The 22,931-nt window shown below is 43.8% G+C and overlaps 1 protein-coding gene across 1 annotated transcript in view; it reads right to left on the reverse strand.

Annotated features, from left to right (window-relative positions):
* Nucleotides 1-3,646: 3,646 nt before the first annotated feature.
* The window catches only part of FCRL6 (Fc receptor like 6), a 43,216-nt gene continuing 23,931 nt past the window's right edge, over nucleotides 3,647-22,931 (reverse strand). Inside the window, 8 exon segments of the mRNA XM_043962590.1 lie at nucleotides 3,647-5,350; nucleotides 5,428-5,459; nucleotides 15,676-15,747; nucleotides 16,295-16,377; nucleotides 17,781-17,811; nucleotides 19,598-19,733; nucleotides 20,581-20,858; nucleotides 21,763-22,020. Of these exon segments, the coding sequence (XP_043818525.1) occupies nucleotides 5,018-5,350; nucleotides 5,428-5,459; nucleotides 15,676-15,747; nucleotides 16,295-16,377; nucleotides 17,781-17,811; nucleotides 19,598-19,733; nucleotides 20,581-20,858; nucleotides 21,763-22,020 (1,223 nt within the window). The 3' untranslated portion in view covers nucleotides 3,647-5,017.

Genomic DNA, 22,931 nt, shown 5'->3' on the forward strand with positions numbered 1-22,931 from the left:
TGCCTCCTGGCATGGAGATAAATGAAGACTGAGAACCCAGCAACTCAAGAGACAAACAGAGTGGGTTTTTCCCTCATCCCTCTCATCATATTTTTTTCTTCAGTGCACAGTTTGAGAAATGGAAGAAACAAGAGGCAATTTTTTATAATGGTTTTTAAAGATCACATCGGACAAATGTTGGTCTGCTGTTTCTTGCAATGTTGGTATAGGGAATAAAGGATCATGGGCTGTAGACCTGGTCTTGATTTGGGCTTCGGGTCAGACCTTAAATGAAGGACTTGGTACAATGAGGTTCAGGGTGGCAGTTGCTTAGGACAGGTAACCAGGTGAGGTAGGGAGAATTTGAAAAGGTGGGGAAGGAGGTGGGATCTCTCTGGCTAATTAGTGTTATTCATGCTTGATACATTCTGGGTAAACTGGCTTTCTTACTATTTCCCTGAATTGCACAGGCTTTCCCCAATGCCTGGTAAGCTCTCTCTCCTCCCTTCTTCCTCTTAGAGTGTTTAGCTTCATTTGAGGCTTAGATCAACTCACCACACTTTTCCTGATTATTGTAGTCATTAGTGAGCTTTCTTTCCTCAAATTGTTTTGTATGCAATTATCTTTTCCTTGAAGCTTCCTCAGCTTAGCACTACTTTCTTCCATCTCTACCCAACAGAAACTTGGAATCCACTCTTGTGTTCCCTGCTTCTCATAGTCAAATTTTTCTGCCTCCTGACTACTTTTTTTTTACCATGGTCCTACTTTCTTTTCACCTCCATCGCAAAGGACATTTGGACTCTACTTCTGGGTCCCAAACCATTTTTCTTCACCATGCCCCAAAGAAGGTAACAACATCCCCCCCTTTTCAGCACATCTTTATGAGTTGTCGTTCCTCATTAGAACATCAGCTTCTTGAAGGCAAGGTCTGTCTTGCTTGTTTGTGTATCACCAGCACCTAACATAGGACATGGCACATAATAAATGCACTGTTGGTCTGTCTATCCTTCCCATTTATCATCTACTTGTTTACATTTCCCAATAGAATGTACTATTCTTTGTCCTCACCCATATCTCCTGGAATCCCTTCAAGGATCAGATCAAGTGCCACCATCTACAAAAGATCTTTCCTCATTTCCCCAGTTATTAGTCCCCCTTGCCTTAAAACATTACTTAGTATTTGTAAGGAGACAGGTTTTTTCCAGTGGCCAAAAGACAGTACCAAGGATGCTGCTGACAGATATGTATAATAAAGACAGGAATAAGGTATGTGGTTGGAGGTGAAGGAGCTTACATATTTTACTTATCTTTTGCTCTGGCTCAAATTCATTTACATCCTAAGTTGGAAAAGACCTTGGCAATCTATAATAATAAATAAGTTTTTAGTAACAGAAGACTTTGGGCTTTTTTAGAAGAAGGGATCAAAAAGAAAAGATAGTCTTAGCCTGGGGATCTCTTTCTGGTTTAATTGTTTTTTTCTTTCCAGTGGGGTATGGTAGCTATGACTTAAAAGCAGGGAGATGTTCTAGCTGCTATACCCTAGTGGAGTGCAGTTGAGATGACTTGTGTGGGTCTGAAAAGGTAAGTCTAGAAACTAGTAGCTTCTTGGAAGCAATGATCTGCAAAGGTTACAACCTGAGAAGCTATCAGAGTTAGACTTAGATGAGACTATGTGCTCAATGGTCATCATGAGACCATCAGAGATGCCATGAAAGTAGCACAGACGTGTACCAGTGGAGAATGCATGCCTATCACTCACCAATAGACCAGCAAAGATATCACTCCAGCATCAAGCAGGCTCAGTGAGGGTAGTATAATAATATCAGAAGATGTCTCTTTTGCTTCAGTGATGGGGGGTTTCCCCTCCAAGTATGTGCCTCAGCCACACATAGTCCCTATTCCTGTGCTCCTAATGCACAATGCTTATATATGCCAATTCTCCCACTAATGGGATGTGCATAGGATGTAGGATAGTACACCCTAGGTTTATGGAAGGAATGTTTTATTGTGAATTTTCTTACTATACAATTTCATTAAATGCTTTTACTTTGAATTAATCATGCTCTGGCTGACTAGAATAAAGTAAAATATTAGCAGAGGCTCATGAGCTATGGTTTTGTATAGATGTTGGATCACAGCATATCTTTAACTTGAGACAGCTATTCTAGGGCTTCCATGGGTATGACCCAGGTGCTACATATTTATTTTGCTTTTACTTATCTGTGTGTATGTTGTTTTACCCCAGTACAATGTTAACACCTTGGGTACCCAGACTCAGCATAATGCTGAGACTTAGGGCTTGGATCTCTGATTTCACTAACTCCCAGATAAGGAAACTCCCATGAAAGTTAGCACTTATAGCCTTAAAGAATAAACAATGAGAAGCTAAGTGACTCTCCCCAAGGCCAAGGCCAGTAGGTGTCAGAGGCCAGAGGTCAACCCCATTCTAACTGGCTCAAAGACTGGCTCCTTATCTTTGATGCTGCCTCTGACGGCAGAGCAGAATCAAAGTATTTGCCTACAATATTTTTGTTAATCTAAAGTAGAAGTCAGAAGCTAGCTGATATGAGAATTAGGAACTATGGACAAAGACCTGACTCCTTTCAACTTGTAGACATGGAAATGGTTGCAGTGCTGACCACAAATGGTAACTGGTCCGATCCAGCAACATTACTCCCATTACCCACCCTGAGGCTTCTGAAAGATTTAAGTCTTTGGTTTCCTGAGGATGCATGATTGCACAACTGAAGCCTGATGCAGGGATATACTGTAAAATGTTGAACAACTACCTCTAGGGGAGAAAAATGTACCCATGATACACTTTCAAGTTTAATCTTTTCAAAATTTACACTTTTAAATTTAATTAATTAAAAGTTAACATTTTTTCTCCATCATTTTTTTAGGTCCAGACAATCAATAAAACAAATTAGCAGAGATTTGAGTCAGCATGATGTAGCAGATAAGAGCCTCAGGCCTGGTTCAGGAGAGCTCTGGCTTACTGGCTGTGTGGCCCTGGCAAGGTACAGAGGGGACTGGAGACCACATCTGTCATACAAGGAACTCCTGAATGAAATGGGGATGTTTAATTGGAGAAGTGAAGATTTAGGGAGACCGAGAGAGTTTTTTCGTGTTCCGGTAAAATGAGGGATTAGACTTATTCTGCTTGGCCCCACAAGGCAAAACTAGGAAAAATGGAGGGAAGTTACAGAGAGCCAGGCTGAGTCTGATAGAAAGCTTCTTAATAATCAGAGCTATCTGATAGTACAGAGTGGCCCGAAAGTCACCAAGTCACAGAGGGATTTCAGTATTCAATAAGTCCTTTAGTTTTTGTTTTTAATTTATAACACCATAGCATCATAAGTGGCATATATAGGAAAAATATAGGAAGTAAAGAATAAATCATTTTCAAAAAGTTTTTAAAACATCAGACCTCTTTGTGAATTTTGGCCCACCCTATAAAATGAACTACCTTGAGGGAGGAGGTTGGGGAATAGAATAGGCATTTATATAGCACCTACCATGTGCCAGACATTGTGCTAAGCACTTTACAAACATCACCTCATTTGATCCTCACAACAATCTTGTGAAGTAAGTGCTGTTTTTATTCCCATTTTATAGTTGAGAGAACTGAGGTAAACAGAGATTAAGTAACTTGCTCAGGGTGACACAGGTATTAAGTGTCTGAGGTTAAATTTGAACTTTTTTTTTTTTAACTCTAGGCCCAGTGCTCTATCCACTATGCCACCAATTGCATTGGGTTTGAGATTCCTATGGGACATCTAGCCTCTCAACTATGGCCTATAAGAGGTAATTGCAAATAGAGTAGCCCACACACTATAAGACCAGGAGAGATGGTCCTGGGGAGTTTCTCTGTTAGCTTTACTCAGCAATACCTCACAGGCCACAGAAACTTGAAGGTCACAGATAGAATGCTAGAATGCTAGGTTGTTAGGGAGGGCTCCCAAGTTGTCCCAGTTTATAGATGAGAAAACTAAGTTACTTGGAGGTGAAGTGCTTTGCCCAGAGAACACAGTACTGAACTTGGAATCGGGAATACCTTGGTTCAGATCCTGTTTTAGTCATTAAATAGCTGTGTGGCCCTGTGCAAATTACTTAACCTCCCTGAATTTCCTCCTACATAAAGTGGGCATAACAATAGCACCTGCTTCACAGAGTTATTGTGAGGATGTATATCAAATGCACAGCAAACTTCAAAGTACTATGTAAAAGTTTTTGTTATTTTTGTTTGTTTGGGGACATATACAGCTTTTATTCTTGGCATAGAATCAAAAAGCAAATTAAACAGTACATGATAATGATAAAACCAATGGATAATAAAATAATTACAAAGTGACTGGATACCCGCTGCTCTCTTGGACTCTGGAAGTTTCCAAACAGTACAGAAGTTACTTTGAACCTAGGAATTCTAGGAAATGTAATTTATGTGGACAAAAGAAAGTACACAGCAGAACACGGTTTGAAACTCAATGTTTGACTCACATATTCTGTAGGATCAGTCATGAGGTGAAAACTCAGAAACTCGTCAGGCACTATGGGCCAAGGACCTATGCACTCCTCTCTTCCCATGGAGCCATGGACTTGGGAGAAGACAGACACCCTCTCTATGAGTTATTATTCTTGCCTAAGGTCACATAGTTAATGGCAGACCTAGGGCTCAAACCCAGACTTTCAGACCTGAAATGCTTTTCCCATGACACCATGTTGCTTTTCTAAGTATCAGAATCACCTCTGGAGCTCTTCTCCAATGAGTGCAGATGTGAGCTGCCTTCCATCATCCACATTAGAACCGAACAACAAGGAACCTCTCTCTCACTTGGCTATACCTCAGGATGGGGGAGTAATAACACTCAGGGACTAATACCACCCTCCCCCAACACAGATGCAGAGAGAAAAAAGCAGGTGAGACCAGCTCCTAACTACAGTGAAAGAGGATGTTACTTCCTGTTGCCCAATGAAATTGCCATGCCCCATTCTCAGCTCTTGTTGCTTGATTATCTTCCGGGAAGTCTACCGTGTTTCAGTCCTTGATGATGAGCTGGGTGAGGGCCCAGGGACTCCTTATCTCTTTACAGAGGGAGGAAAGGCTCAGTTTCATCTTCTGGGTTGGAGGGGAGGGGCTCTCTTGTTGGAGGTGATCTTTTTGCAGCCTCTCCGAGGGGCATCCCAAACTGGAGGGTGGGTGGTGGTGGGGGGGAATCAGGGATCACCAGAGTCGAATTGCCATCATTTCTTGTATGTGCCTGGGACTTGTCTTCCTGGGAGGCCTGAGTCTCCTGTATATGTCCCCTTACCCAGGTGAGAGTTTCTGGCTCTGTGGCAAGGCCACCTTGGAATAGATGACAGAGAAGTCCTATAGAGAGAGCAGTCTTATCAGAAGAAGAGAAACAGGAAATGGAGGACATGAGAATACTGGGGAACCATACTTACCTCCTTCCTTGGGGATGGGTCTTCGGAGATGGCTATGGAATGAAAGGGAAGTGTTTAGATTCAGGCCTTAAGGCTTACTTGCTTATCTCCTTCATGCTTTATCCCTTGTTGTCCAGCTCTAGGGTGAGTGGGACTACCATAGAAAACAGTGGGAAGTGGGATGACCCCAGGGAACATTAGAAGGTTGACTTCTAGCCTACAGCACGACACTGCTACCCATCCCCCCTTTTTTACCTGTGCTCTGTCCTTTGATTTCTGTAACATCACACTCTTATCCTCCTTTCTCGCTAACTGCTCCTTCATCTTATTTCCTGGCTATTCTCCCTTTCCCCTCTCTAACTATAGCTTTATCCTTGGTTCTTTTTTCTCCCTCCATTTTCTCTTTTTTGTGATATCCAAGACTTTAAGAAATCAATATCTCCAGTCCTGACCCTTTCCCCCGGCCCTCGGACAACCTTGCTATAGCTGCTTGTGAGACATCTTTATCTCTATCAAATTTCCACCTGCATTTCAAGCTCAAGATGCTGCCTCCCCAAGGAATTGTAAATTGAGGGGTTGCCCATCAATTGGGGAATGGCTGAAAAAGTTGCGGTATAGGAATGTAATGGAATACTATTGTGCTGTAAGAAACGATGAGCAAGCAGATTTCAGAGAAACCTGGAAGGACTTGCATGAACTGATGATGAGTGAGATGAGCAGAACCAGGAGAACATTGTACACAGTATCAACATTACGTGTTGATCAACTGTGATAGACTTGATTCTTCTCAGCAATGCAATGGTCCAAGATAGTTCCAAAGGACTCATGATGGAAAATGCTCTCCAAATCCAGAAAAAAAAAAGAAATGTGGAATCTAGATGCAGATCGAACCATACAATTTCTATTGTTTGTTGTTGTTGTTTTTCTTTTTTGAGGTTTTTCCTTTTTGCTCTGATTCTTCTCTCATAAAATGACTAATGCAGAAATATGTTTAATGTGATTATACATATATAACCTATATCAGATTACTTGCTGTCTTGGGGAGGTAGGGAGAAAAATTTGAAACTAGAAATCAATCATAAAAACAAATGTTGAAAACTATCTCTAAGTGTAACTGGAAAATAATAAAATATTTATATGGAAAAAAAGATTCTGCCTCCCCCACCTAAAATCTGCTTTTTATGCTAGTGTCATAAGAATTTCCTCCTCTTCTTGTCTAACCTTGGCTCAAACCCAAGACTCTATCTACCCTGTTTTTTGTTATATCAGTTCACGATTGTGTTATGTGCTTTATCCATCCCAGAGTAAGAATACATAGAAACCTTTCATTTGTATCTGTAAAACCAATTAAATTTCCTCTCTTTTTGTGCCTGCTTAACTCTCCAAATCACAAATCCCCCTTCTCAATGCCCTCATGTGAAAGGTAAGTGCTTTGAAGTCACGTGTTTCATTTTGGATTTTTGTATCCCCAGAACCTGGCTCAATGTTATCCACTTAATAGGTCTTTAATAGATTTTTAAATGAATGTCTCATCACTATTGATCATAGAACAGGATAGAATTTGGGGTGGGGTGGTAAGGAGGGTGGATGTGCCCAGAAAAGCCTTCAGTGAATCACCCACTATATTTGGTTCTTTAATGTTTATGTCTTCGATGTGTCTCCTCAATAATCACTCATTATTTACTGAGTAAGGCTTAAGTTCCTTTGCCTGTCATTCAATCTCTTTTACAAACTGGTGTCTGCTTACCTTCCCAGCCTACATTATCTCACAGTCTTCATTTCAATAAACATTTATTTAGCACCAAAGGTGCTGAAGGAAACGTAAACCACTCCAGTATCCTTGCCAAGCCAAATGGGGTCACGAAAAGCTGGATATGACTGAAGTGACTGAACAACAACAACATGTGCTAGATGCTAGACATACAAGGGCAAAAAAGAAAGTTCCTGCCCTCAAGGGGCTTACATTTCTACTGGCAGATGTAACACATATACACAAGCACATATGACAATAATACGAAGTGAATGGAGGAAGGAAGTGTGATACTATGTAAAATAGAGACTGCGTGAAGGGAACTAGTCGTCAGTCATCAAGCATTTATTAAGGACTTACTATGTGTCAGGCACAGTGGTAAGCACTGGAGATACACATATAATAAAAAAGAAAGACCATCTATGTCCTCGAAAACATTACATAGTAATGGGGGAAGAAAACATGTGAGAGGGAAGCTGAAAAGGGGTGGGGGTGATGAGGTGCCCAGGCAAGGGCATGGTGGCTTATTCCAGGGAATCAAGGATAGCTGGTTGGGGCACTTCCAGAAACAGAGGCTCCAGGAAGACCTCACCAATGGGTGAAAAGGCTAGCAGAAGCAGAATCAGGAGTGGGCGGAGGCACGCTAGGTGATTCCAGAGAATAAGGGCAGTTGCAGATGCAAGATTGGAGATCAGAAGAAAGGTTAGGGCTGGATAAGTAGTTCTGAGTATTATCAGACTAGAAATTATAATTGAATCCATGGGAGCTGATGAGATAAACTAATTGAAAGGAACAGAGCCTTGGGGGATAACCACAGTTAGTGGGCATGAACTGAATGAAGATTTAGTGAAGGAGAGGAGTCATTCAACAAGTAGGAGAACCTGGACTAATATGAAATGAGACCAGAAGTTTAGGTGGGAACTAGGTTATGAAGGACTTTAAATGCCCGGCTGAGGATTTTGCATTTTGTACTAGTCTAAAGGGACCATTGAAGATTTTTGTGCAGTAGGGTAAGGGACTGTCTCAGTTTTCTCATCTCTAAAATGAGCTGAAGAAAGAACCACTCTAGTATCTTTGCCAAGAAAACCCCAAATGAGGTCAGGAGGAGTCGGACACTACTAAGATGACTGAGTGACAACAGTGTAAAGGCGAGTGATGTGGTCTTATCTTTGTTTAAGGAATGCCAATTTGGCAGCTGTGTGGAGTATAGAGTGGAGAGGGAAGAAGTTGGAGGCAGACATACCAGTTATTAACTGGCTATTATAGTGCTCCAGGCACTACAATATGTAGAGAGGTGATAATGGCTTGATGCAGAGCAGGCACTACTGAGTAGGGGTTGGAGGAAAGAGATGCAGAAACAGAATCAACAGAACTTGGTAATGGATTGGCTCTAGGGGTTGAGGAAGAATAAAGAGTCAAGAATAACTCCAAGGTTGTGAACCTCAGTGCCTGTTGAGGGCACCCCTCCAACAGAAATGGGAAAGTTTAGAATGAGTTTGAAGAAAAGTAGAATGAATTTCATTTTGGATGAGTTTCAGATACCTAAGGGACATCCAGCTGACCAGGAGGCACATAATAATGTAGGACAGGTGTTCAGGAGAAATATTAGGGCTAGAAAGATAGATTTAGGAGTCATCTTCATAGAGATAACCATTGAACCCTTGGGAACTGGTGAGACCATGTAGGAAGAGCTTATTATATCCAGAGGAGTGATGTGACCCAGGCTTGGAAGTGCTCACTCAATAGGTAGCAGGAGGAGAATGGTCCAGTCAAAGAGTGGTCAGATGGGTAGAAGAATCCAGCAAGAACAGAGTAATGAAAGATAAGGGAGGAATGTCCAGGTGGAGAGGGTGGTTGACATTGTCAAAAATCACAGAGATTGAGAAAGTGAAGAACTGAGAAAAGGCTTTTGAATTTTGCAGTTTAAAGATTGCTTGCAATCCCCTGAACAGGCCCCTCTGGCCCTAAGTATCCTCATCCTTTCCCGTTTTGCCTATTGAATTTTTACCTATTCTTTTTTAATTGTTAAAATTTAAAAAAAGATTCGCCCCAATGTAAAATGCCACCTTCTCTAGGTGTATCTCCTGATTCCTCCCTTCCCTTCCCCCAGAAGCAGCATGAGACACAGGGGGGAAAACTGAATCTGAGATCAGAGCCTCTGGATTCAGAACCTGGTTCTGCTTCTCCAAACCTGTAGAGTTGGTCAGATTTATTGATCTCTCTGGCCTTGGTTTTCTCATCTGTAAAGAGAGGGGGGTTGGGGGCAGCTGGATGGCGCAGTGGATAGAGCACCGGTCCTGGAGTCAGGAGTACCTGAGTTCAGATCCGGCCTCAGACACTTAACACTTACTAGCTGTGTGACCCTGGGCAAGTCACTTAACCCCAATTGCCTCACTTTAAAAAAAAAAAAAGAGGGGGTTGGAAGGGATAATCTCAAAGGTTCCTCCAAGAGCTAAATCCTGTGATTTTGGAAACCTCGCATGGTACTTTGTTTTGCATTTCTCATGATCATAGGATGTATATCTGGAAGGGACTTTAACAAAACTACTTTATATTATAGATGAGGAAACAGGCCCAGAGAAGCTGTGTAGGTAGTACAGGGATTTTGGCGGTTAGGGTAACTGGAATGATGAGTAGAGCAAAGGTTCCCAGCCCCACCAGACTCTTCGCCAGCCCCACTAAACTCTTTTCACCTGAACTGATGGTGTTTGAGAACTCAGGCTAGGGACCCACAGGCATGATTCAATTCAATTAAATTCAGCAAACATTTATTAAACACTTATTATATGCTAGTGAGGGCAGCTAGGTGGCACAATGGATAGAGTATGGGGCTCTGAGTCAGGATGACTCAACTTCCTGAGTTCAAATCAAGCCTTAGACACTTACTAGCTGTGTGACCCTCGGCAAGTCACTTAATCCTTGTTTTGTCTGTTTCCTGTAAAATGTGCTGGAGAAGGAAATGGCAAACCACTCCTTTATCTCTGCCAAGAGAACCCCAAATGGGGTTGATTGTGATCAAAACAGCTGAACAACAACAGCATGCTAGGTTCTGAGGATACAGAAAGAAAAATGAAATAATTTCTGTCCTCAGGGCGTTTATATTCTATAGGAGGTTGAGGGCTTGCATCATGTACGCAGTTATGCAATTACAAAATATATGTGAAATAAATACAGTAGAATTGGCAAAGGTCTCATAGGAAATGGCCATTGAGTTGAGCCTCAAAGGGAGTTAGGAATTTCAAAAATTTTCTAACTATAGAGTCACCCAGCTCTTGTGCAGTTTTGCAAAGTAGAACTTCAGGGCTGGCTGGTATTTAAGGACCCAAGATAACAACAAGGAGTATGATGGGATTAAAAAAAAATGAACTGATCCTGGACACCAGAAGAGGAGTCGAGTTTTCAAAAGATAGACTCCATCTAAGCCCGATAGTTTCTGTTTTATTCTGCAGGTTGTCTGGATGAGTGAGCTGCAATAACTCCTGGGGCTATGGCTAACAGAGTAGAGAGTCTCCCTGCAGGGCAGAGGCCCTAAATAGCAGCTGCAATTCCCTGCAAATTCAGATGGCAAAAAAGCAGCAGGATTTGAAGAGAATGCATGAGCATGTGAAGACCAGAAGATGGCAGCAGAGAGCAATTTAAAAGCAGTCGGGGAAGGACTCCAGCTCCCAGGAGAAAGCAGCTCACAGTCAAAAGACATCACCAAAAGGATATTGATATCATTGGCTCTGAGAGGGAGAAGCAAGCAGCAACATCGGAGGCATAAAAGGATTTGAGCTTGCACATGATCCTGCAAGCATGAGTTTAATGACCATATGTGGCACAGTGGATAGGATGGAACACTGGGCCGGGAGTCAGGAGGATCTGAGTTCAAATCTTACCTCAGGCACTTACTAGCTGCATGACCCTGGCCAAGTCACTTCACCCTGTTTGCCTCAGCTTCCTTGTCTGTAAAATGAGCTGGAGAAGAAAATAGCAAACCACTCCAGTATCTCTGCCAAGAAAATCCCAAATGGGGTCACAGAGAGTCAGACATGACTGAAAGGACTCAACAACATACTGTATACCACCCTTATACACCCAGTTATGTGTGTGCCTGTCCAGGCATCTTCCCTTTCCCTTTTCTAGGTTTTTTTTTTGGGGGGGAAGGCGGGGCAATGAAGGTTAAGTGACTTGTCCAGGGTCACACAGCTATAAGTGTCAAGTATCTGAGGCTGGATTTGAACTCAGCTCCTCCTGAATCCAGGGCTGGTGCTTTATCCACTGTGCCACCTAGCTGCCCCCATACCTATGTTTCATGGAGACATTATATATGTGTGCATTCAAATTTCCTGGCCATGTATATTTGCTTTCTGTCTAGTGGTATGGCAAACTTGTGAGAATATAACCTTGTTTTTGTATGAAGAAATCTCTCGTTACTTATTTTGCTTTGCTGTTTAGTTGAATTTTTTTTTTTTTGCTTTAAACTATTGCATCTCTTGATTAGCTATTAAAATAGAACATTGGTGGGGACTGGTGAGCGCCGGTTCTGAGGGAATGCTGACTCCTCAAAATCTACTTCAACACTGGGGTAGGGCTCCAAGGGTGGTCCCAGCTGATTTCCCCAGGGTCACAAAGATAATGTGTCAAGCTTAGGATTTGAGCCTGGGTCCTCTGGCTCAAAATCCAGTTCTCTTTCCATTATACCACAGGTCATGTCTTATGTTATTTTAATAGTTACCTGTGAATGTGTCATATTTGTGCTCCAAGAAAGCAGGCACTGTCTCATTTAGCTTTGTATCTCTCCTAGAACAACGCTTGCACAAATGAGGTGTTTTGTAAATGGTTGTTAAATTGAATTGGATTGAACTGAACTGGAATTTGGAAAGGGAGGGAATAAGATTGATGCTGTTTTGCTTCTTTCCTAAGAGAGGGCCTTGAACCAAAAGTACTACCTTAGTCCAAATTAAAGCTAGGTTTGTGCATAGACTATGATGCTTCCTTATTTTTCACACTGAAACCGTATACAGAGCAGACTACTTATACATAGCTGATCACTTCCCTTTTTCCATTCTTTGTCAAGCCCTGATGGTAACTGTTCTCAGAATAGGACTTCATCTATTGTCCTACAAGCCCCATTTCCCCCACCCACCCTCCAACTTTGTGCCCTAGGCAGTAGCCATCCAGCTTCTGGCAAGGTGGCTAATTTGCCTCTATCTCCTGTGAGCCCTATGGGCTCTTCACCCAGATGGTGTAGGGAATCAGAGGCAGCAAGGCCCCTCCCCCGCCTCTTGGAGACAGAGATTTGCTTCCTAGTCACATAGCAAGGCTAAGGGAGAGGCTTCAGATTTTTCAGTTCCTAAATCTGTCATATTACAGCTCCAACAGCTAAAACTGGAGTCTGTATGCTTCTTCTTCCATATTAACTTACATTCAGATATGCCCTATTTTGACCATAGGCTTCTTGAGGTCAGGGATCAGTTTCACCTTCCTCTATTGCCTCTTTACAGGGCATTGTCAGAGGTGGACATTCAAAGCTAGCTCCTTTCAATTCAATTTAATACATGTTTAGTAAGCATCTTCTATGGGCAAGGTCCTGGGACAGCTAGCTAGGTGGTACAGTAGATAGAGTGTAGGGGCTGAAGTCAGGAAGACTCATCTTCCTGAGTTCAAATCTGGCCTCAGACACTTAATAACTTGTGCAGGCCTGGGCAAGTCACTTCACCCTTTTGTTACAGTTACCCATCTGTAAGATGAGTTGGAGAAGGAAATGGCAAACCACTTCAATATCTGCCAAGAAAACCCCAAATGGGTTCACAAAGAGTCAGACACGACGGAACATGGGCAAGGCCCTATGCTATGTACTGGGGTTACAAAGAAAAAATAACAAAACAATCCATTCCTTCCAGGAACCTGCAATCTAATGGGAAGGATAAAAAACATATGCAGGGGGCCGCTAGATAGCGCAGTGGTTAAAGCACTGGCCCTGGATTCAGGAGTACCTGAGTTCAAATCCAGCCTCAGACACTTGACACTTACTAGCTGTGTGACGCTGGGCAAGTCACTTAACCCCCATTGCCCCACAAACAAAAACAAAACAAAAACAAAAACATATGCAAATAAGTATACAAAAGAAAATGTAAGAAGGGAAAATGAAGTCAAGACAAGGTGCTTTAAGAGAATTTGAGAAAGGAAGATCACTTTTTAATTTTTTCAGGGCAATGGGGGTTAAGTGACTTGCCCAGGGTCACACAGCTAGTAAGTGTCTGAGGCTGGGTTTGAACTCAGGTTCTCCTGAATCCAAGGCTGGTACCTTATCCACTGCGCCACCTAGCTGCCCCTGGAAGATCACTTTTAATGGGGTGGATCACCAGTGTCTTTAATGGAGGAGGTGACACCTAAGGTGGGTATTGAAGAATGAGGAGGCTTTCAAGAGGTCTCAGAGATGTGGGGGGAATGGGTTTGAGTCTGTGTGAATGCACTAAGTTGGGATAGGGCAGGATGAGATCGGGACCATTCCTGGTCCACTGTATCTGGAATGCAGAGTGCATGAGGGGAGTAGAGAGGAGTGAGGCAGAAAAAGCAGTTTGGAGAAGACTTTCTGGTATGAGGGTGACGTGAAAACTCCTAGAGGATCCCTTATGTCCTGCCAAACATTCAGCAAAGATGCAGAGGGTCTCAGATGAAGGAATGGTCAGGTTGGCCAAAGAGAAACAGCAGGAAGCACCTCCATCCATCTAGCCAGAAGCCTGTGAACTCCTGGAAGGGGAATAAACAAGGAAAAGGCAAAAGCCCAGGAGAGCTTAGTCCACAGGACCCGAAGTCAGTGGGATCTTGGCCCTGGCCTGTTAGAACCTCAGGGTGGGACAGAGCTAGCTCCTGGTAGGACACTATACAAGAAGAGGGGCTGGACAGTGTGTGCAAAAAAGAGAACTGTCCAAGAGACCTGCAGCCAATATGACCAGAGCCACAGTAGGATACAGGGCTAATGAAAAGCTTGCACCAGCGGGGAGAGGAAGTACTCCAGGAAGCTTGAGACCATTGAGATCTCTGATATCTGGTCGGGCCCTTCCCGGGCAAGAACAAATGATGAAACCAGCTCCCAGTAGGTCACTGGGCAGCGACCTGTGCTGGGTGGCGTTTGCAGGCTTGGGGACTGACCCGCTAAGAGTACTGGAGCCAAGGCTGCTTCTCTAGAGCAGGAGACAGGATAAACTCACTTTCAGGACTTCCCCCTTTGGAGGGGAGGCAGGGGGTGCCCTCCAAGGGGTTGCACCATTTCAAAAGGAGAAAGGGCTCCAAGGGGATGAGGAATCAAAAAATAGGGTACAGTGTGAGGTTGAATTGGCTAACTATAGGGTTTGAAATAAGGAAGTGAGAAAAGTGAAGTTAGCAGAAGAGGAAGAGGAAGTACTAAGGGAGAGGTGAGGCAAAGGGAGAGATGGAATAAGAGGTTTTGCTGCTGTTCAGACATTTCAGTTTTGCTCGACTCTTGGAGGACCTTTTTTGGGGATTTTCTTGGCAAAAATACTGGTGCGGTTTACCATTTCCTCCTCTAGCTCTCGGCTCTGTTACTCTGTCCCACTGAACCACCTCATTACCCCGAGAGGAGGTCACAGTCAGATAAATGAATGCCAGAGTTTTTGGTCAAGGAAGTGGAAAGTGTAGGCAATGGCAAGATCCCATCCCCATGCATGACTGAGGTGGAGTGCGGGAGCAGGCCATGATATTTGAGGAGACTGAGGGATGGAGAGTTAGGGTTGTTTGGGGGAATATCACCATGAATGTTGAAGTCCCCCAAATATAAGGGTAGACATTGGAGAAGAAAAGAAGACAGTGAGCTAAGTGCTGAATTACTTCAGAAAGAAGGGAGGATGGAAAGAATAATAGACAATAGCCCCTATCATTTGCAGAGGGTGAAAAGTTTTAATAGAGTGAACTTCAAAAGGGGAGAGAGTCTGGACATAATAGTGGGGAGCAAGGAATATTCTGAGTCTCCCTTTAGGACCAGTGCATTGGGGGGAATGGAGGAGGAGGTACAACTATTGCTGGAGAGGATAGCCAAAGACTCAGTGTTGTCTGGGAGAAGCCAGTCTCAGTGAGAGCAGTTATAAGGGGAATATGAGATGAAAGGGTCCTGGATGAAGAGAGATTTGCTCCTTATGGATGGGAAACCCAGAGGGCCGATCGGAAAGGGGTAGGCAGAGCTGGAGTAGGACAGGACATGGGTGATATAAGGTTGAGGAGGATGAAGATGAGAAAATAGAATGAAGGGGGCGTTTGTCATATATTGAAATATTGATGCTCCTTAAGTACACGATAAAAAGAGAACCTTTAAGAAATGTAGGTTGGAGCCAAATTGTGGAGAGCCTTAAATACCAAGCTAAAGAGTTTATTTTATTTTATAGGTAACAGGGAGCCAGTGAAGTTTTTTGAGCAGGATGATCAGATCTTGAGGGATGGGTTGGAGAAGGGAATTGTGGTGGAGGGTGGGTGCAAACAGCTTCCCTTGCTCCTTACCTCATCCACTCCTAGTTGCTTACCTGTCTTTGTCTGCTTCCTGGCGAATACCACAGAATAGATCACACCCCCACTCTCCTGATCCCGAGGACTCACTGGAAGGAGAGATGAGATTTCAGAGATGACCCACCTGACCCAAGACCATGAATCCCAGCCCCCTTGTTAACCCAGCCATGGATCAATGGCTCTGCAGCTATCTGAGGGTGCTTCCAGAGGAAAGGATATTCTATGTGAGGATTATCATGCTAGCAAGGGGCAGCGGGGTACAGTAGAGGCAAGGGAACTTGCTTTTGAAAGATGTGGGGCAAAAGAGGATAACCTCCCCTCCCCCACCATAGAGTGGTGCTTTGCCATTTCCTTCTCCAGCTCATTTTACAGATGAGGAAACTGAGGCAAGCAGGGTTAAGTGACTTGCCCAGGGCCACAGCTAGTAAGTGTCTGAAGTCAGAAGATGAGCCTTCCTGACTCCAGGCTCAGTGCACCACCTAACTGCCCCTATCTAAGCTATTATTGCTAATATGATCCTCCCAGAAGTGCCTGAGGAAGCTCTAAGGCCCATGACTTCTTCATCCTCCTTTTTGAAGAGGTCTTTTCTCTGTCTCCAGAGGACAGGCCAGTCCAGCAGAGCGGCTGTATCCTTACCATTGACATACACTGGACAAGACTCCAGGTCCTCTGATGGAGAGGCCTTAGGGGTTTCAGGAGTTCCTGGGAAGAAAGGACCCCTAAGAAACATAGAGAGTAATGCAAATGAACTTTGAGGAAAAGCAAGGCTATGACATAGATTGTGGATTCTGGGCTGGGATTGGAGAAGGGGAGTATCAGTTCAGAGTGGGCTTAGAACCCTGTTCTTTTTGTGAGGGTTAACCCATAAGACTATACACAATTAATTTCTATGAGATGATTTCTCCTGAAAACATACCTCGGGGAAATGGTATGGCTCAAGAGGAATCCTAAACCATGGGAAAGATAGGCAGTAGAGGACTAAAACCAATGTGAGACTGCTCAAGAGAGTTGGTACCTCCAGAGCTCTGTAAAGGACCACGGATAGAGCCATAAGTAGGATTTCTGAAATTCAGCTGAGTTGGATTGAGGGTAGAGTCTAAAGTAAGACCATTTCTCTGTGTAGCTAATGTAGACTGAAGACAGAGGTCAGGGGAATTGAGAAAGATAAACATTTGGAAAGGTCAGTTTAAGAGGGAGCACGGGTTGGAGTGAAGAAGATAATGAGGGAAGTACTGAACTTCTTGGGGAGGAGGGAGAGTGAGCTGAACGTCTCTGGATGCTAACAACTAGAATCTGGACAGGGTGGAACAAATCTTACAGGAGGAGAGGTGGCTGCTGAGTGATAGTAGCAGTGGAGAGCAAGGAGGATACTAAATCCTCTTCCAATGTCCTATGTGTTAGAAGGTGTAAGAGAAAGGGCATGCAGTCATGAAAAGGCTGCCAAGAGATGTGATGTCTTCAAAAGATAGCTAGGTTGTGTCGAGTACCAGGTAAATAAATAAAAATCAGGAAGGAATCTAGAAAGAAGAGATCTAGATTGAAGGGAAGTTTGTTAATCACAGAGGAGGGTTCCAAAGCTCAGAGTGGAAGGGAGGCCAAAGGAAGGACTGGGGAAGGCTGAGTTAGACAGGGATGAGAGTATGGGCTTTGAAGGTGGGCAAGAAGGCAGGCCAGCCCTGGGAAAGATATTTCTATTTGGATGCAGTCCTTGGGAGTGGCTCATCCTCATCCTTCCCTGGTATCCACCACCAGCAACTCTGCTTCCTTGAATTTTCCCAGGGTGACCTTCTCCTCCAAAGTGCAGTAGTAATAGTAGTAGAAGGGCAGCCTGTTTTCTCCTCCATCTCCACCTCTACCATCATTGACCCTTGTCCTCTCACTCTCTCCTGGGGCTGCCTTCCTGTCCAAACCCCATGGGGGCACAAGTCAGATAAGAACTATAATATGTGATGTCTTAGGACAACTGTGTATTAACATTGGTGGGGACAAGGTGGGGCCCTGCCCTACTTGAGGCTCTTACTAAGGGTAGGCATTGGTTCATGGGGTTTATATACCACTTGGGCCATTGCTGGTGTCTCAGGAATATTCAGTAACTTTCATAAGATGAAGGCAGCAGACTCACCTGGCAGGATCTGAAGTAGCAGCACTTCCTTCTGTAAAATCAAGTAGGTATAAAAATAACTAACAGGAACCTAATAGATATTTCACATTGTGCTTTCACCACATCTGTGTCCATGTTTCCATGGGAATGATTAGTCATAGAGAAGCTCTGGAGTGGGGGCACATAATAGCTATCTTCAATGATTTGAAATTCTATCTTGTCGAAGAGAGATTAGACTTGTTCTGCTTGGTCCCTGAGGTTAGAACTAGGAGCAATTGTTTGGAAGTTCCAGAGAGACACATTTTGGCTTCACTTAAGGATAAAATTCCTGACAATGAATCATCAGAAGGTGGAGGGGGCTGCTTCTGTAGCTGGCGAATTCTCCACCACTGAAGGTTAAGTGGAGGCTGGCTTCTCTGTTTCCTTTCCTACCTTTGAAGCTAGGAAGACCTGGCTTCAGGTCACACCTCTGACAATGTTGACTGTGTGACTCTGGATAAGTCATATTACATGACTCTCGGTGCCTGGGCAACGATCTTGGGCTCTAAGTTGCAGGGCAGGAGCCAACTTGTATTGGTAGAGGGAGTGCCCTCACTTAGGAGTGCCCTACACTGACAAAATCACAGGTCAGTCCTTATCCCTATTCCTGTCCCTCCTTTACCACTGAAGAACTTGGGCAACTTCCTTTGGGACTGGGAGAGGCTAAAGGGAGGGACCAGCAGTATGAGGAGAAGGTTCTGAAAATGAGACAATTGGTTAGTACAGGAGAGGGTGCTGGTTCCCTGTGATTAATTGGCTGGAGACAAAGGCTTTTGGGTTTAGATGCAAGGATTCTTCACCTTTTAGTGTGTGTCATGGACCCCTCTTGGCAGTCTGTTGAAGCCTATGGACCCCCTTTCAGAATAATGCTTTTAAATGCACAAAATAAAAAATGTAGGGTTACAAAGGGACCTAATTCTATTGAAAACACAGTTATCAAAATATTCAAACAAACAAACAAAAACAAATGTACTGACACCAGGTTAGGAATCTCTATAAGTGGGAGAAACTTGAACCATCACTATTAGCCTGGGTGTGTATGCCCACATGTGGGCATGGGCTTGAGGGTTTTGAAGTATTATTTCCCAGTCCTCATTTCTTCCTCTGTCTTCCACACCAATCTTTTGAGTTTAAGATAGCTAGACCTTGTTCTTTGTGTCCTAGGCAAGTCACTTGGCCTCATCTGCAAAATAACTGGGTTGAACTTGGCAGTCTATGAGGTCCCTTTAGGCTCTACGTCAGGGGTCCTATAATCAAGTCAGAAGACCCTAGTTTGAGTCTGGCATTTCCCAGCCATGTAAATCCCTATGGGAAAGTCACTCCTCCATCCTAAGGCACGGTTGTGAATCTGTAACATGGGGATAACACTTGCCCTACCTCACAAATATGTCACATGTGTAAATCTTGAAATGTTATAGAAATGTGAACGAATAAACTATAATCACACTCATGCAGAGTTCCCCTTTTCATAAGCAGTGCTTTCAAGTGCTTTCCAGAGTTGTCTACTGGCCGACCTTTGACTGGCTGAGCCAAGATGTTGGCTTGAAGCTGGCCGCTTCTTACCAATGTGCTATTAATGGCCAGCTTTTGTTTGTTGGTTTTCTTTAGCAAGTTTTGATTTTTATAGCCTTATTCTCCTAAGTATTCTTTGAGTATATGTGTGAAATATCAGAGAGCCCCCTTCTGAAGGGTGAGAATGAGTCAGACTGCCAGGGAGTAAGTTTCAGGGTGAAGCTTGGGCTGGGGTTCCAGCCAGGGTGGGAATCTATCGCCAGAGGATGCCAAAGGAAGATACTGACCTGCTTTCTTCAGGAGCCTGAAATAAATCAGAAGGGCCACAGTGATGGCAGTCATGCCCAACAGGGCCAGAGATATCCCCAGAACCAGCCGGCTCCTCCTGTGCCCCATGGGGACTGAGGGGAGAGATGTGGAGCCCTAAATGAAAGAGACTTGGTTGCTGAGATTTTCCTAAGTCATTTTAAGGGATAGGACAGGGAAGCCTAACCTAACAAAGTGAGAGACTGAAAGGTCAATGAATGGGGTAGTTCAGTTCCAGGAGTGGTGTATGAAGGCAGTTTGAATTTATTGGGAAATAAATTAGCTCATTATTTTCCCACTGAATTGAGATGTTCCAGGAATGGGATTAGAAGCAGAGGAAAGGAAGAACACATTCAGTCAACACACACTTACTGAGCAGCTCCCGTGAGCCCAGGACTGTGTCGGATAGTGGGGTACAAAGCTTAATACGTCCTGATCTCAGAAAAAATTCTTTTGGGGAGACCACATACTCTCTATGTACACTTAGCTGCAGTCTCTCTCTCTTTAAGCTGGGGGCTATTTTCAAGAATAATTCCCTGCATCTCCCTCTAACGTGACAGAGAGGAGGAAGGAAGCAGGTTTTCCGTGAGCACCTGAACTTGTTACTGAGGATTTCTCCCTTGTGGGAAAATTGGTCCAGGACTTGGGGCAGAGCCCTTCTGCTTGTCACCCTGAATCTCACCCATGTGCCCTACTGTGACACTGTCAGTTAGGTGAAGGAATGATGAGATAATGGAATTGAAAGAGAAGACAAGTTAGCAAGTCTGCTGGGCTCTGGATGCTTTCTGGCCTATTCTGGGGCATTGCAAGCTCTATATTAATGGGAAAGGTCATTCTTTCCTCTCATCTGGATAGCTGTTCCTCTCCTGGCTTCAGTTGTATTTCCATTTCCCAGACTCCACAGGTAGTCTTTCTCCATCATTTCCCCAAGTTGGCTCCACTCCCACTCCCCTTTTCCACTCACTTGAATCTCCAGCCTGAGGCTCTGTTTCTGAACTTGGCCATCCTCGGTGGCTGCCACACACCAGTAAAATCCAGCACTTGCCATGATGATGGCTGGGATGTTGTATTCTGGGGACCGGTCTCTGCTTCTTATGGTCCTGTTATCCTTATAGAAGGAGAAGTAGAGCCGGGAAGCTGACCTCTGAAGGGGTAATTGCGTCTTACACCTCAAGGCTACTGGGCTCCCCTCCATGGCTTCAGTGCAATTGCTGATTCTTAGTTCAGGTCGAGGGAACAGCTCTGGGGAGAAGTCAGTCTTAGGGTCAAAGAAAATGGGGTGGCGGGAGGAAGGTCCTGGGAGATAAGGGTTAGAAAGGCTAGAGAAAACTGAGTTGTAGTTCATTCTAGCTAAATGATGCAATGGATAGAGTACTGGGGCTGGAGTCACGAAGGCTTGAATTCAAATCTAGCTTTGGACTACTTACTAGTGTTGTGACCCAGGACAAGTCACTTAACAGTTGTCTGCCTCAGTTTCCTGAATTGTAAAATAAGGATAACAACAGTACCTAACTCACAGAGTTGCTGTGAGGATCAGATGGGATGATGTTTGTAAAGCATCAAGCACAGTGCCTGGCACATCATTGTTGTTGTTCAGTCATTTCAGTCCTGTCTGACTCTTTGTGAATCTTTGTGGGGTTTTCTTGGCCAGGATATTGCAATGGTTTGGCTTTTCCTTTTCCAGCTCATTTTATAGATGAGGAAACTGAGGCAAACAGGGTGAAATGACTTGCCCAGGGTGACACAGCTAGTTAGTGTCTGAGGCCAGATTTGAACTCAGGAAGATGAGTCTTCTTGACTCCAAGCCTTGCACTCTCTCCACTGTACCACCTAGCTGTCACTGGCATGTAGTAGGCACTGTATAAATACTTATTCTTTTCCCCTCTCCATTCCACATCCACAGTGGTACTCCCAGTCCCCAAATCCAGGAACTCAATAGCTTCAGTGTAAGATAATTACCTATCTGCCAGGCTTTGCTTCCCTCCCCTCAACCATCCTGCTCTAGAATATTTCTGGGCAAGCAGTCAAAGCCCTGGCCCTTGTAGCTAAGAATCTTCCAGGAGGATGGGTTTCTGTTCTGAGACTTTATAGTTTCCAGTGGCTACTTATTCTCAGCAGTCTCTACCCCATGGCCAACTGATCTTACCTTGGACTTGAAGGATGACAGATTTAGAGCTTTTCTTTGTTTTTTCATTCTTCACATACCCATTACAACTGTATTGGCCACTGTGCCCTATCCTTGCTGTTTTGATGGACAGAGGTTTGTTTTCCTCAGTGAAGTAAATGGATTGTTTCCATTTATGAAATGTAACCTGGGATAGCTTAACTTTCATCCATCCTTGGCATTGCAAAATCACAGCATCTCCTTCAAACACAGAGTAAGGAGCCTGGAGGATCAGCCAGTCTGCAACACAATGGAAGATACACCAAAGATTGTCCCTTTCTACCTTTTCTTTCTCTTCTCTAGTATCTCCAGGCATATGGCTTCCCATACTGAAATCCTACCCATCCTTGCATCCCAGCTTGGATGCCACCTGAAGTCTTTTCTGATCTTTCCACTCAGATTGACTAACAAAAATAAACACATAGGTGGGGGATTGTGAACTACACTCTTGAGTGGGTGTGGAAGTGGGATAACCTGTCTGAGGGCCCCATGTGTTGAAGAGGGATGCCCTAGGAGTGCAATCATAATAACCAATTATTATGTGAAAATGATACTATGTCATATCCAGAAAGGGGAGAAATTATTGCTGTCCTGGGTGGATCAGGGAAGGATTCTTGGGAAGAGGTGGCAATTGGGCTAGCTTTTAAAGGATCAGTAGAGACTTAAATGGCAGAAAAGGATGGTTGGATGACATTCCAGGGATACAGAATAAGCATATAAGCAATGGCATGGGACAGTCAAATGTGGGGTATGTACAATGACTGGTGAGTAGCTTAATTGGGCTAGAACATTCATTGGCTTCCTTTCTTACTCCTCTACTGCCTACAGTTCCACCTTATTCTTTAAAACAAACAAAACCCCCAAAACAAAAATGCTACTTGACCCTGACATAACTTCAAACTATCAGCCTATATTTTTCTTTTTCACAACTAAACTTTCAAAAAAGCCATCTACATTTATTGCCTCTGCTTTCTTCCCCTGCTCTCTTTCATATACCTTTCTGCCTTCTGATTCCCTCACTTGACTAAAACTGTTTTCTCCAAGGCTTCCCATTATTTCTGAAACATTAAAACCAACAGCCTTTTTCTCAGTCTTCATTGTAACTGACCTCTTTAGAAAGCACCCTCCTGAATACTCTCCCTGTCTGGGTT

The sequence above is a fragment of the Dromiciops gliroides genome, chromosome 4 (genome assembly GCF_019393635.1).
Source record: "Dromiciops gliroides isolate mDroGli1 chromosome 4, mDroGli1.pri, whole genome shotgun sequence".
In the NCBI taxonomy this organism is placed as follows: domain Eukaryota; kingdom Metazoa; phylum Chordata; class Mammalia; order Microbiotheria; family Microbiotheriidae; genus Dromiciops; species Dromiciops gliroides.